The 15,125-nt window shown below is 41.2% G+C and overlaps 2 protein-coding genes across 3 annotated transcripts in view; one reads left to right on the forward strand and one right to left on the reverse strand.

Annotated features, from left to right (window-relative positions):
- Nucleotides 1-656: 656 nt before the first annotated feature.
- On the forward strand, nucleotides 657-8,927 carry gpnmb (glycoprotein (transmembrane) nmb). 2 transcript variants are annotated; one of them, XM_014030038.1, is made up of 12 exons: nucleotides 657-983; nucleotides 1,756-1,911; nucleotides 1,990-2,151; nucleotides 3,621-3,794; nucleotides 3,946-4,107; nucleotides 4,181-4,498; nucleotides 5,764-5,823; nucleotides 5,924-6,124; nucleotides 6,521-6,626; nucleotides 6,734-6,954; nucleotides 7,053-7,143; nucleotides 7,279-8,927. In XM_014030038.1, the coding sequence occupies exons 1-12, from the start codon at nucleotides 917-919 to the stop codon at nucleotides 7,430-7,432; spliced, it is 1,872 nt and encodes a 623-aa protein (XP_013885492.1). In that variant the 5' UTR covers nucleotides 657-916; the 3' UTR covers nucleotides 7,433-8,927. The 2 variants fall into 2 exon arrangements, with proteins under 2 accessions (XP_013885492.1, XP_013885491.1); XM_014030037.1 differs by having other exon boundaries at nucleotides 660-983; nucleotides 7,050-7,143.
- The window catches only part of igf2bp3 (insulin-like growth factor 2 mRNA binding protein 3), a gene marked incomplete at its 5' end in the record, with an annotated part of 17,918 nt that continues 11,416 nt past the window's right edge, over nucleotides 8,624-15,125 (reverse strand). The window contains 7 exon segments of the mRNA XM_014030039.1: nucleotides 8,624-11,545; nucleotides 12,529-12,642; nucleotides 12,716-12,847; nucleotides 13,025-13,099; nucleotides 13,219-13,341; nucleotides 14,551-14,619; nucleotides 14,789-14,917. Of these exon segments, the coding sequence (XP_013885493.1) occupies nucleotides 11,444-11,545; nucleotides 12,529-12,642; nucleotides 12,716-12,847; nucleotides 13,025-13,099; nucleotides 13,219-13,341; nucleotides 14,551-14,619; nucleotides 14,789-14,917 (744 nt within the window). The 3' untranslated portion in view covers nucleotides 8,624-11,443.

Here is a 15,125-nt window from a genome sequence, read left to right on the forward strand (position 1 = left end):
GACTCTAACATTGCATTTAATCGAATGATTTTTATTATTATTTATTTTTATTTAAACTGTGTAAATTATTTTTGTTTTTATCGTTTATTTGGACTTCTGATCGGGTCTTTGAGCTGGATCCTGTGGCCCTTTGTGACGGTTTCCCAACGCTCTTGTGATCAGATCAGATCAGGATCACATGCTGAGGCTCTGTGCTCCATCATCCGGCTTCCTTCTGCTTTTTCGGGGCGCGCGCGTGGCGCAACCTGGACGCACGCGGACTTGGAGCTGGCACACAGACAGGACATGCCACATAAAAAATAAATAAATAGCTGAGTCATACGATCGGCTGTCACACATGGACCTTTATTTTTTAAAAATCAAATAATAAAATTATAAATTAAGAGTCGACAGTTATTTTTATAAAGACCAGGCCAAAACATGCGCATTCCTTAAATTATTAAACATATTTTTATTCTACTTAAATTCTTATTACAAGGACAAATGTATTTTTAGCCACAAAAATAAGATGAGAAGAAACCACAGCATAAAAACCTTACAAGTGAACAAAAACATCTTTAAATTTTTTTGCTTAGGCTTATAGAAATATTTTGAAATAATTTTCCTTACAAAAATAAAATCTCATACTAATAAAAATAATCTTATAATTCAGTTCGAATAAAATAATGACTAATAATTATATTTTCCTTTTAAAAAATGCTTTCAAAGAGGAAATGAGTGATCTCTCGTGCGTTTCCAGGAGTTTAATGGGTGAGGAGGTGCGTCTCGTTTGGGAAAACATCACGTGCTTCCAGCAGATTCACTTAAAGGAGCGCGCGCCCCTCAGAGCCAGAGGAGAAGAGGAAAGGAGCTGAGGAGGAGAGGGAGTGTCTGGATGCGTAAAAGTTCAATTTAAAAAAAAGTGTCTGTTGCCCAAATGGAAATCCTGTGTGTTTCCCTCCTGGCCTGCGCCTGTTTGCTTCACCAAGCTGATGGACGAAGAAGTAAGTCTTTCCTGCTAATCAGGAAACTTTTTGTGTTGTTTTTTTTTATGAAAAATGTTTAGATTGATAATCAGCTAAGACTCCAAATGTTTCATTATCAAAAAGTTTCTGTAAAACCTCCTGTCCTGCTGCTGCACTCAGAGTCCCATGAGTCTAATTAAGACTGCAGCTCATCAGTCCAATTCTCTAATCTTCACAAAAAAACAACATATTTATCTTTTTTTTATTTATTACATTTGGTTAATGTTCAAGAAAGAGTTTGATAAGGAACAAACTGAATAGAAAAGCGTCTCTTTGATTAAATAAAAGCATTGTTGAATTATAATTAATGAAACGATTAAAAATGGCTGCCATATCATGAGATGATTTTTAGTTCTCTGCTCATAGTTGTGTTGTTTTTTTCCCCCTCTAATTTAATTGTGTCGCTGGAATTTCTTGTTTTCCATTCAGTTTGGACCCTTTCAGTGAGACGTCAGGCAGAAACGGATATTTGTGTTTGAAAAAAGCCCAAACATTTGCAGAATAATGAAAGTTTCAAGGTTTTTATTTTATTTTATTTTTGCGTTTGAGAAATTGTTTTGTTGTTGTTGATACCAAGTTTGAATCTACTTTGCTGTTTCAAATGTGCTGAGATTTTAGTGACTGTCTCTTATTTTTGTGAATAAGATGCATTCTTTGTTCCCAAACATAATTCTACAACATTAAGACTTTTTTTTAGTTGAATAAATGCATTTTTTTCATGTCAGACTCATGTTGGCTTCTCTCTCTCCAGCATATGGTGACATATTCCCTCACAAGCACTCAGCAGCGCAGACGTTTCCATTTCCAGCTCCACCCATCCCCGGCTGGCAGCCTGACACCAACCCATGGGATGATTACCTCTACCCACCTCTAAACTCAAAGCTCAGCGAGCCCATGCGTCACAGAGGTTAGAAATGAGGGGCTTTCAGTTCTTTCTGAAGTATTAGGAGGTGAGTCGTTAACTTTAACGTCCTCTTCTCTGCAGGTAAACCCAAAGTCCATCTGACCAGTGACAGCCCAGCTCTTAATGGCTCAAATATAACCTTCACCGCCAAGTTGGAGTATCCTCCGTGTCAGAGGGAAGATGCTAACGGGGAACTGGTTTGGGACGAGCGCTGTGAGGATGCTACTGAGCTGGAGGCCTCAGGTGCTGATGTATCACTCAGACAGTTGTATTATCCTAACATTTTATATGTGGCTTTAAAGAGGAGGTGTTGTGTATTTTCCAAGCACATAGTTCAATGCTATTCAACAATCAAGTAACTTTTGAAAATCAAAAATAAATTTAACTTTGCATCAAACTCTATCTAAACACATTGAAACACTTTGAGAACCTCCTACCGTTTCCAACACTCACTTCAGAACGTCTTCACAACAACGCTTCGGGGGAGGGATGCTCTGTGCGGCAGGAGCTTAACTGCAGACTGAGCTCCAGGGAGGAGCTTTGTGCAAATAGGCAGTGCTTTGTACCAACAAGCGTTTAGACAGCTCCACATGGCTACAGGAGATTCAAGGATTTCTCAAACGCACATGAATGAGTCAAAGCAAATGGCATTACAACATGATATAGAGCTCAAAAAAGTCAATTTTGCATGACCCCCCACCCCCAAGCCCCATACATTCACAGTAAACTGTCTAAACAAAAACATAATAAAAATGTTAAAGTTATGCAGTAAATACAACAATATAATCAAGTCCTTTAAGCTTCAAGGTCTTGTGAGGAAATGGAAGATTTTACTTTGGCAATCAGACGTAACTGATAAAAACTTTTTAACAACTGAAGATAATTGTTTTTCAAAATTTTTAAAGCACTATCTAAATACACTCAAAGATTCTTGACGACAGAAGAACAATACAGAGCAAGTAGTTCAAGGATGTCAGGAGATCCATCGAGAGGAGAATGATTCATTGGTCAGAAAGTTCTGGTACAACCAGTCTTAGAGACTATTCAAAAGAGGCTAGTGGGCAGAGACATCTGATTTAAAAGGAAAATACATTTGAATGTCGTCAATGGAAGCATGTATAAGCAAACTGAATAGATCCCAAAGTAGACCCTTGAGGAACACCACAGCAAATAGGTGCTGAGGAAGCAGAACATTCCTTCATGGAAACAGAAAAGGACCTGTCGGATAAAAATGACTAAATATGTTGGAGGTCATGACACACATGAYATTACACCTCCACAGTAGACCCATGTGATGTGTAATATGTATAAATGCACAGAGTTTACTTAAATCCATACAGAAAATGTCTTGAAAGATGGTTTTATATTTTACACAAGCGCACAAATACAAATACTTATCTCAGTGTGATTAYTGAATGCACTTTTTCCAGTTCAGTTTCACTGCTATGGATAACTAAAATATATCTTAGTCTTAGTGTCTGAAGTTTTTAGAAAGAGCCATGTGTCTTCCAAAGAAAGACAAAACCCATCTGTTGAACTCCAGTCATCATGGAGCACATGGTACATTAAACTGTTCAGGTTGATGTTTTCCTTCTGTTCAGCTTTCTATAAACTCAAAACACTGACACAAAGAAATAAAGATAAACCCTATTAAGATCCAATACCGCAATGCTGTCAATTTTAGGTGACTCAACCTTTTTTTTTTTGGACAGCCAACGGACAGGTTCGATCTGGTTACGTGTACAACTGGACCTCCTGGTTGGACGACTATGGCTTTGGAAAGTGTCCAGATGTGAAAAAGTGTAACGTGTACCCTGACGGGAAGCCCTTCCCTCAGAGCAATGACTGGAGACGCAAGAACTATGTCTACGTTTGGCACACAATGGGTGAGTGTATTCAAACTGACAAACTCCTCGCATTCTTTGAAAGAATGCATATTGCCAGACTGAAACCCATATGGTGTTGAGAAATGAGTTGTTTTTGTCCAAATTTGATTCTGCTGGGAGTGGATGGTTTCAAAAACTCTGTTTGTTTTAGGTCAGTACTATGAGAAATGTGGTGACTCYTCCGCTAGTGTGACCATCAACACAACCAACATCCCCCTTGGAGCAGAAGTTGTGGAGGTCATGGTCTACAGGAAGCGTGAGCGCAGGAAGTACATCCCTCTCTCCACTGACAGTACCGTCTACATGGTCACAGGTGAGGACAAAAACTAAATTTTCTTTCCGACAAAACACAAACCAGAGATTAAACAGTTCATCTTTTCCCTCAGATAAGATCCCCCTGGCGGTCGACATCTCTCAGAAGTCAGCGGTGAACACGTCGGTTTTCGTCCGTGGCGAGGACATCGTCTTCAAGGTCAAGCTCCATGACCCCAGCGGCTACCTAAAGACGGCAGCTTCGGTCGACTTCATCTGGGACTTCAGCGACGGCAACCAGCTGGTGACGCACCGTGACGTGATCACGCACAAGTACGACACACTGGGCAACATGAGCGTGAGCCTGGTGGTGGAGGCAGCATTCCCTGCTGAGTGCATGCCCACCTCCGCCACCCCAACTGCGAGACTGCACACGTCGCCACCTCACAAAGGTACTGAGCCAAAGATGTGAAGTATTTTGAGAAGATCTCTCTGAAGAGATGGGCTTTGGTTTCAGCATAGGTGAACGTCAATATTTTAAAACCTCTCAATTATTGCTTTGAGAAATTGTTCAGATAATTTGAAGTTAGGTACTGCAGGAAGGTTATGAACTGTGAAGTTGTAACCGCAGTTGTAGACTGCTGTTTGAATTACCTCAGTTTGTAGAAACCGTTTAATTTGGACCAGATTAATGAGCTATGGCACTACAACTGATCAGTAAGTGTTTCATTTCTGACCAATGAGTGTAGAGTCGGTCCGTCCGTTTTCTTCCACTTATCCGGGGTCGAGTTGCAGGGGCTGCAGCCTAAGCAGAGAGACCCAGACTCCCCTCTCCCCAGCCACTTGGGCCAGCTAATTTGGAGGAATCCCAAGCCGTTCCCAGGCCAACCAAAAAACATAGTCCCTCCAGGGTGTCCTGGGTCTTCCTCTGGGCCTCCTCCCAGTGGGACGTGCCTGGAACACCTCACCAGGGAGGCGTCCAGGAGGCATCCTAACTAGATGCCTGAGCCACCTCAACTGGCTCCTGTCGACGTGGAGGAGCAGCGGCTCTACTCTGAGTCCCTCCCGGATGACTGAGCATCTCACCCTATCTCAATGTCACCCTAACGATCAATGTTTACTTTTATAATAAATGTGTAATACACAAATAAATCCACAAGAAGAAGAACTAATCCAATTTCTTGGCAACACAAGAGCACAATTTGCAACACTGCCGTCACCATCACATCCAGTGTGTTGTGTTTCACGCCGGTGGGGATGACTGCCACCTGTCACTGTTGCTTCCTTATGTCAACATACATAATATTCTTTCAACAAACTAGCCTTTATCATTCTCTTAAATATATATATTTTTTCCAGCAGTTTTCACATCAATCTCAAGAGTATTCCACAGTTGTATTCCTTGAATTTGTTTCTTCAAACTGGTTCAAAATTGCAGTTTTACCACAAACTTAATTTCTTTAAAGTTATAGCAACTCTTTTTCTCAACAAACTTTGAATGAAAGTTTAAAGGTAACAAATTTGTTTTATGTATATATTTTCTGTAGTGGACATTTGTGTCAAATTTGAAATAACGTGTCAAAAAGAGGTTTCAGTGCAACATATCTGAAGGTCCTGCACAGTAAATCACTTTGACTGGAACAATTCTTGGTCAGTATAAATCAGTTTATGCAGCTGCTCACCTGTTTTTCCACTGTTTTGGTGTCTGTGCCCACAGAAACCTCCACGCCTCCTCCCATTACCCACTCTTCTACAACTAGCAGGCAGACCACACCAAGTGAGATTCCACACTTTGCAACAAGCTTCCACAATAAATTGAAACACACACACACCATCTTTGTGTAGCATCATCTGATTTGTCCACCTTTTTGTTTCAGTACCAGCCAGCACCAGCCAGGCCCTTACCTCCTCCAACACTTTCACGACGAGTGAGTCACCCACGACTGAGCCGCTTCCCTCCACTGACTCCACAGAGTCCACCACCAGMCCCCTGCCCTGGCTCCGCGCCAGGCGGCTCAGCGGCGATGGGTGTTTTCGCTACGCCTATGGGTCCTTTACGGGCAACATCACTATCATTGGTAGGTTGGTAGCTATCTTAATAGATGAAAATTCTCCGTTAGTCTGAGGTGCATAATCTCACGTTATCATTTGCTGCCATGGATGGGGTTGATCATGTGAATATGTTCTGAGTGTTAGCAAAATATCGTCTGAACCAATTGATAGATAGCATGTAGATGCTCTTAGGATAACTACTGAATGCACATCTGCAATGGCTGCCCCAGTTAATCGACCTTCCAAAACATAAAAATGTCTAAAACTCAGAAATTTGAATGAACATCAAGCTAAAGTTTGGCGTAGTGGGAGCTGAGAGCCACCCTCATCACTGAGCTTATGCAAGAATTTTGTAAAACCATGGCTTGCACGGTAGTCCTTTGAAGATGATTTTAAGCAGTAAATAGGTTTGTTTTCCACAGAGCCAAAACACGTGCTGAACAGCTGGCCAAAAAGTCGCATCGTGGCYGTGTCAGCCGTCAGAGTGAGCAACACTGACGTCAACTTCCGGGTGAAATGTCTTGGCAGGTGAGCAGCAGCTTATTTCCTTAAATATTTAAAAAAAAAACTAACTACAGATTTATCTTCATGATGACCTCCTGGAACAAAACATCTTTCCATGTCTCACCCCTCAGCATCCCCACCTCAGCCTGCACCATCGTGTCGGACCCCGGCTGCTCTCAGGTGCACAGCATCACSTGTGACGACCTGCCGCCGTCGTCAGAGTGCGAGGTGCACCTGAGGCGGAGGTTTCTGGAACCGGGCACCTACTGTGTGAACATCACCCTGGAGAGTTCGAGCAGCATGGCTCTGGGCAGCACCACCATCACCATCAGCAAGTCTCAGGAACCTCCTGGTGGGTAGAACCCCCCCACACACACACACGTTTTTGGAAACAGGTTGTTGTAAATGAATTTCAAGTTCAATCTCTCTGGTTCTGTTTGCATCTAGCAGGGCCTAAAACTCCCAACACTGCAGGGGTGGTTCTTTCGACGTGCGCCGTGATAGTGGCGGTCTTTGCCTTCATTGCCTATCTGGCCTACAAGTGAGTGGTCTTCACATACACACCCTGTAAATGTGTTCAAACCTGCATAGACTGAGCAAAGACGCAGTGTTCAGGTGCTGATTTCTTTTCAAGAAAAGCTAATATGTCTTTTTTTTCCCCAACTACTTCTCCCAGGCGGAGCAGGGTCTACCGGTCCATCCAAAGGACACTGGTTAAAGAYGGCCGAGGCCGTGCTGGGGCTGCAGGTCACATGATTCGCCTGAAGGAGTCGCTGTTCCCCTCCAGCGAGGAGAGCCGTCACCTGCTGACTGAGAGACACCCTCTGTAGAGAGCAGCATCCAATTTCTGTTCTCCAATTAAAAAAAGTCACGTGAATACTAATGTTTTGTGTGTTTTAGTTTAATCCTATAAAGCAGTTCAGATCTTTTGAAGTGAGATTTTGTGGAAAGATTTTCTCTCACTGAAACCTTAGATTTTTTYTTCATTCTGATCAGACTGATGAGCTGACATGCAGTTAAAGCAACTCTAATCTCAAAAATGTCAGTGGCTCACGCAAATATTTTATTTGTATCGGTTATTCTGGCAGAAATAGATTTTCCTGCAAGAAGCACCCCAGGCTGATTGAAATAACATTCACACTAACCACTATGAAATCAAGTCTGAAGTTGTTTTTTAAAATGGYATTGGCCCACTTTGGTCTCTCAGACTAGCCGTTAGCTCGTCAYTTCAGTCAAAATTTTCAAACTGAAAGTTGTTGAAAGAGCTTTCTRCAACAGGTAAGATGTTTGTTCATAACTCTTCCACAAAACCCCACAACAAAAGAGTTGAGACCTATGAGTCATGCTAAAAGCTAAGAAGTATATATTGAATGTTTAATTACTAAAGAGGTTATTTAATGTGTTGGTACTGATACTAAAATGAATGAAGCTCAATTAAGCTCAACTCATGCCCGTTTGWTTATAATAAAAATGTTTTCCATAATGTTTGTGTATCAAAAAATGCTTTATACTGTTGAAGTAATCCGAAAACCTTCCCCTATTGGCTGTTCACTGCAGATGAACTTAAGATGCAAGACTCRAAGACTAACCAAAAAAGGAATTTAGGTTTGTCTCAGGACAAGTAGTCATTTTCTGAGTGGTCCATCAGAGATTTAWTCAAACTATTTCAATCAGAAAAGCACTGCAAAAGTCTGACAAAATGCTGTTTAGAGAATTATTGAAAAAGTGTTTTTCATTTGATGCATTTCCTCCTTTTTTTCACCTTTTAAAATAAAAAAACTGAGCAGATGAGAGAAGACTTTACATCTGGTTCTTCCAACATAAAAAACTCTTTTGGCCCACGGGCCTCAGGTTTGACAAGCGTCGTAGATATTTCATCAAAAGACAAATGTTCATTGCAGAAAAGTTAAACAAGTCAAATGTGCCTTTGAGCAGAATTTACCTTAAGTTTTTTGGCATACATATATCWAAAACAGCAGTACCATATCAGTATCATCTTGTGAAATTATAGAAACAACAACTTTGTTTTTCTCCATTTTATTCAGAGGCATTTGACAAGTGGAGCTGTGTGTGTTAAAGGGGGGGTTTGGGGTAAAGGGGCACAAGCATGGTTCCAGAAACAGAGGGGTTCAGAGGGATTATCATGCTGGAGTACAATCTCTTTACCATAAACAGAAATTCAGTCCCTCAAGTTTGTGTCACACTTTAAAAAAAATAGCAGGTTCCACTTTACACAGCCAAGAAATGCTAACAGATGAAATCTAACAAAATCAGTGAGTGTAGCATCTTAGAGATGAAAAAGGGGAAATGAAAAGACAGGACTTTTATTTTGAAGACTTACAAATTAGAAAAGGTCGGGCCCTTTTTCTTTTTTTTTTTCTTGGAAAAGAAAGTTGTCTTAACTATTGAAAGCAAAATGAAAAACAATTGTGTTTTTCTCACAGGAAAAAAAAAGGCAAAAAAGTTCAAATACACGTAAGCCACACCACCAAAAATAGAAAAGCAGGAAAAAAAAAATGAAATAAAATCATTGAGGATTTCAGAAAAGCCGTAAAGAGTATATTTATATATGCAGATAAACACTGGCAAATGAAAAATTTCTATCTCATTCAGTAATTCTCATTTCTAAAGAGTCCATGATTTTAAAGTTTCATATATCTGGGGGTTGTGGGGGTGTATAAATGTGGGGGAGTAAACTAACAAATRGAAGAATGCCTCTAATTCAAATACGTGTCTAAAGAGGTAGATCAAAAACAAACTGGAGGAGAGGAAGAGGAGGGTGGGTTGGAAGGAAATATGCAGGAAATTAGGAGTAATCACTTTAAGTATCACTTGTGCCCCTCAGTTAAGCATGGTGGCGCGCCCAGGTTAGAAAGAAGTGAACAGGGGACTGAGGTATTGGTGCGCGCTGGCACTCAGTGGGGGCGGGGCGAGGCGATTAGAGTCACTACCACCCCCCCGGCCCCCTCAGCTGAGGTAGACTGCGTTCTACTGTGGAAGCATGGATACACTCAAGCACTTTTACCACAATCAATATATTTACATTCGGCATGAAAACAAATGAAATCAATTTTTTTTCTTCTTCTAGTTTTGGATTCATCTCTTTGCTTAAGTCAGGATTTCATTCACAATTGTGTGTTTTTTTTAACATTTCCCTATAGGAGCAACGAAAATCAAATACATTTTGTATAAAGAGACAGCAAAGGTCAAATTATGTTCCTAAAGCGCAAAAAAGAAAAATGCATATCAATATGACTCCCCCTACCCTCACCATGGAGTGACTCTTGATGGTCGGGTCACTGGCTTCAAAACAGGAAAAAAAARAAAGTTTGGTTTGGCCGAGATGGCATCAAGATGGTGGGCAAGTGACCACAACAGACCAAAAGGGAAACAAAGATGCTCTGACGGCTACGGGGAGGACCCATTACTGCAGCAGCCCTCGCAGGAAAAACTTCAGACAAAATTAAAAAATAAAATAAAATAAAAAAAGTACCAATAATGATTTCAATGGCGWAACTAAATGGCATTGCTGTAAATATGTTTGGTTGACATTATTGGCATGAAGCAGTTCTGTTCCATGTTTTTTTATAAATAAAAATGGTGGACCCTCAGGGGGAAAAGAAMGGAGGCAATTTTTCTCTATATTCTCCTGTCAGCCGCCAGCTGAGGGGGCGCCAACTCTTGCTCCAGGGCTGCTATGTACAAATACTTTATGTACAGGGTCATCTGAAGTCACACATACGCATGTACACTGCCACTTAAAGCACCAGAGTTGAAGGCAAGGTCAGTTGGCAGCTGACCAAATTTTTAATTTTTTCTTAAAAAAATAAAAATGTTCAAAGACTATCAGCTTTATAAAGTATACAAAATATCAAAAGAAAAAAAAAACAAAATAAAAAGAAAGGAACTTTGTTTTCCCATATATAATCATTTTTTTCTTTTGAGGTACTAAATCCTGAGGTAGTTAAACAAAATGCATATTAAATYGATTTTTTTTTTCTGGGCAGCAGCAGTTCAGCACAATTTCCCAAAGTGTCAGTCGTAGTGCTGCCTTCTCTAAATATATATATTTATATTTATATATTGATCTATTTATATAGGTCTATCTATAAAATGCATCCGAATTTATTTTTAAAAATGCCACTATCATTAGAAGGGCAGGATGCCCGATATAATCCACCCTCTCAGGGGTCCTGTCCTAAAACAAGAATCTGCCCCTAAACATGGCCCACCCAGCCAGAGCCAACCCTCCCCCAAAATAAACCTCTTTTTGTCCAACTAGGACCTAGCAATGCCTCTCCCCCCAACAACAAAAAGTGTCCAACAAAAAGCTTCAACCAATTACGAAAAAAAATAAAAAATAATTAAATCTGAAGTTAACCAAAACATCGTTATGTTTAAGATACCACACCATAGTGGGTGATAGGAGGGGGGATCCTTTTTTTTTCTTCTTTGTGTTTGAGTAAAAAGTAACTAAATTAAGAGAAATAAAATTAACACAACCCAACCACGCACCCATGAGGGAGGAGAGCGGTCAAGGGGTGCGTGCATGTGAGGGCAGGTTGATGTTGGCAGCCCTCAGAAGTACATTTCACAGAAGATGCAGAGAGGTGACGTGGGGGGAACTTTACGGGCATTAAGGTCTTTTTATTTCTGCCACGCTTTAAAGTCCATCAAGTAATTCAGGGAGGGGTGGATGTTTGGTTTCATTAACCTGACCCCTGAGATGAGCGTTAGGATCCGCTGTCGTTTCCTTCCCCTTCGGACTCTGCTGCATCCGTCCCACCTGTCGAGTCTCGTGACAGGAGTCTGTCGTCATTCCTCCAGAATCGGCTGGATCTTTACTTCCTGCGGGGCGTCGGAGCTTGGGGTCCCGCTGCTGGTTTCGGCTGCTGTTGTCTCCTCACCTGAGCCAGGATTTCTTGAATCTTTCGCTGGGCCAACTAGATCACATGACAAGCGTGTTAATGTCAAACTACAGCTTTTAAAGCTGCTCAGAATGAACCGTGCTCACCCATCAGGTTAAAATTTACCATAATTTTGCCAAAAGAGCCATTTACTCAAGTAAGATTTTAAAGGGGACAAATCATGCAAGAATCAAGTTTTTAGCCATTAAATACATTTTGTGTAATTGAGTCTCTAGGAGTGCAGAAAAGCTTWACCTTCTTTCGGTGCTGCAACAATATCTTTATATTCTATTTATATTCTGCTCCTTTAACCGTTTCCACAGAATTTCACTTATAAAAGATTTGAATCACATCAGGAATTTAAACCATTGCTTAACCCCTAATTTTACACTAGATGCGATTCCGCTCCGTTGCGCAGTTCGCCGCCGTTCATTTGCACCCCAATTTACACAGCGTCCGCTCCGGTGCGAAGCACAGAGGAGGTCCAAGCAGCGTGGACAGGAAATGCGCAGCCACGCGATAAACCCAGTGATAAATGTGGAAGTCAGAAGAACATTTATTTTGTGGAAGAGACTTCAAACAGTTAAAACTGCATCGTGCTCGTCTTTTTGAAACTTGTGATTTCAAAATAAAATCCCTGAGTATCGTGTATGTATGCATATGCTGCATGCTACATGTTACCATCTGCTTCCAAACATTAGGAAACATTTTGACAGCATTTGGGTATAAATATATCCATATATTTAATTATATAGCTGGGATTTCAACAAAATTAAGTCTTTGGTGAATTATTTTGAAAATTCAGATGTTGTGCATGTTCCTTTTCCTGTTGGTGCGATGTAATATTTGCAGATTGACTCAGGTGCAGCTCCGTGTTCGGCCAGTGTAAATACTCTCATTGATTATAATGACTGTGTATTTGCTGCCGAGGTCGGACCACAGCGGAGCAGAACCACATCTAGTGTAAATTAGGAGCAACTGTGAGAAGACCTTGATACATCTGTGTACCTTCAACCCACCTGGCAAGCAAAGAAGTGTCCGCTGATCTTCACGATGACCTGGTCGTTCTCGTCAGGCGTCTGGTCCCTCGGCACCACCACTTCTGCGCAGGTCAAGTTCTGCAGCTCGTTTACCTGCAACCGGGGTCAAGACAAATTTAGCAACGGGGCCAAAAATAAAGAGCTTTCGAATGAGTCATCCATTTACCGTTTTCCCGCCCTTTCCGATGACGCGGCCAGCAGCAAATGAGGGAACTTTAATGTGAGCTTCCAGCTTCACCTCTTCCTTAGGTCCAAAGAAATTCTCTTCTTTTAGCTTGCTGAAGATTCGACACTGAGCCTAGAGACAAAAAGACACAGGCAGATTTGGTTTGTATTTGCACGTTAGTGATTTCATTCTAGAGATTAAATTGGAAATAAATAAATGTTTAAAGAAAAATGGCTTTTTATTTTGGCTATCAGTTATTTTTATTTATTTATTTATTTATTTTTAAATGAGACAGTAGAGGTGTCGCACCTTAAACTGAGCCTCTGGTGGTCCAACAATGATGACCATCCTCTGCTTAGCATCCATTCCTTCCGCAGGAGCAATCTGAAAGAGCACATACTGCATAAATGAACAGCAGTCTTTGCTTATCCTTTAAGTTCTTGCAGGTCACAACGAGACAGCTGGCGTCACCTGTGAAGATTTACCACCCGTCTGTCATTCACCTTGATTGAGGCTCCGGCAAAGTGTGAGAGCTGTTTGATGTGTTGACCCTGTTTTCCAATGATGGCTCCCACTGCAAGTGCAGGGATGAACAGGTGGACCGTCTCCGACTCCAGYTGTCCCTGCTGGGCAAAGACAAATTGGTACTGCAGCGGCTAAGAGACCCAAATAACCACAGACGAATTGACTCCAGCAATCATTGCAGAAAGTGGATTGGGCAGAAACTGTTCTGTTCTTAAAGATTTAAAACTTACAAGCTCAAAATTACCWGTCGATCAAGAGAAGCGTAACCTGTCGGGCACAGGCTCAAAAATACATGCTGCTAAAATACTTCCAAAATCTTTATGCTCATTCTGTAACACAACTCTAATGAAAATACATTCAAAACATTTTTGAATTACTGATTTAAATGACAGCTCATTTTCCCCACATGTATTAGTGACAAAGTGTAGTTGAGGAAAAACAGGAGCGAAGGTAGTTCTAAACATTAAAACCATGCTTATCATACAGATTACTCAATACTGCAATGAACATTTCTTTAGAAATCAACCAGTGCTACTATTTTGTCCTCCTGCAGCTCAAATCAAAAACAAATCACCAAAAGCAGGTCCAGTTGTCCTACATCGGAAACAGACAAAACTTGGCACTTTCAGATCTAGAAACAGTATTGCATTCACTCACCTTTCAAATCACTGCTGAGACTTCATATTTGGTAGAAATGGTTTTGAATTTGACGAACCATTGATTTTTTTTCCCCACAACATGAAGTGACACCCATGGAGCCAAAAGCATGTCTTGTTAAGTTAAACTGCCTGACCAAAACACTCCGATCAAGATGCCAACACGGCACATCGAACAGGAAGGGTGGATTTTATTTTGGTGTATGTTAGGTTTTTTTTAAGGGAAAAAATACTATTAATCGTAGTTTTTAATTTGCCATGATGAAAATCAAACTTTGGGGAAAAAGTCTCACATATAGTGATCATTTTATGGCCATATTAACACAAATAACCCAACATGGCCATCACCATCATGAGTTTGTTTGAATCAAGTTAGTAATATTGTTAAAGCATGCTAAATTAACTCATGCCTGAACATTGGAGTATCACCAAGAAAAGCTGGCAAAAAGCAATTCATGTTGCCATGTCAGAAAAAAAGGCTTCAGTTATCACTGTTCCTTAGGGTTTCCATTCCCCAGTCCGTCTGAATGGATTAAGTCCACCAAAACCTTAGTTAGCGGTCACCTAGGAGAGAATTTTGCAGCAAATCCTAACCCTTTATCCCGCAGCGAGCAGCCACAAGCCGTGCAAAGCACTTCAGGATGGGTGACTTACGGCAAGGGGCTGGCTGCTCGCCGACAGCATAGAAGCCCAAAGTGGCCCCTCGCCCCCATAAGGACTGCACTAGAGGAAAAAGGAAACATCAAACTGCGTCGCTCAAGACTGCTCAGTTTTTGTTTTATAGTTTTTAACCATGCTTACCTGAAAATGCAACCAACTAGTTTAATAACTTGGGATTTTGTACATTATGAGGCAAACCACGTTATCGTGTGCAACAAAGGTTGTCACTTACACCAAAGGAACATCCACCGAGGGCTCCAGGAGGTGGGACGTTTGACATGGAAGGACCCATGCCTGGTGCTCCACTGGGGAACAAACCCAGAGCATTGAGATTCAAGCCTGGAATGAGGTTAGACTGGAGCTGCCGGGGAAAAAAACGAAAAGAAATCAAACAGATCCATTAATTAAACAGATTAATCAGAGCAAAATCACTTTGATTTCAGATGTTTGTTTGATGCAGACAAAAATACATTCAAATAGCTCCATCCATCCATCCATCCATTTTCTTCCGCCTATCCGGGGTCGGGTCGCGGGGGCAGCAGCTTCAGAAGGGAGGCCCAGACCTCCCT

The sequence above is a fragment of the Austrofundulus limnaeus genome, unplaced genomic scaffold (assembly GCF_001266775.1).
Source record: "Austrofundulus limnaeus strain Quisiro unplaced genomic scaffold, Austrofundulus_limnaeus-1.0 Scaffold988, whole genome shotgun sequence".
In the NCBI taxonomy this organism is placed as follows: Eukaryota; Metazoa; Chordata; class Actinopteri; order Cyprinodontiformes; family Rivulidae; genus Austrofundulus; species Austrofundulus limnaeus.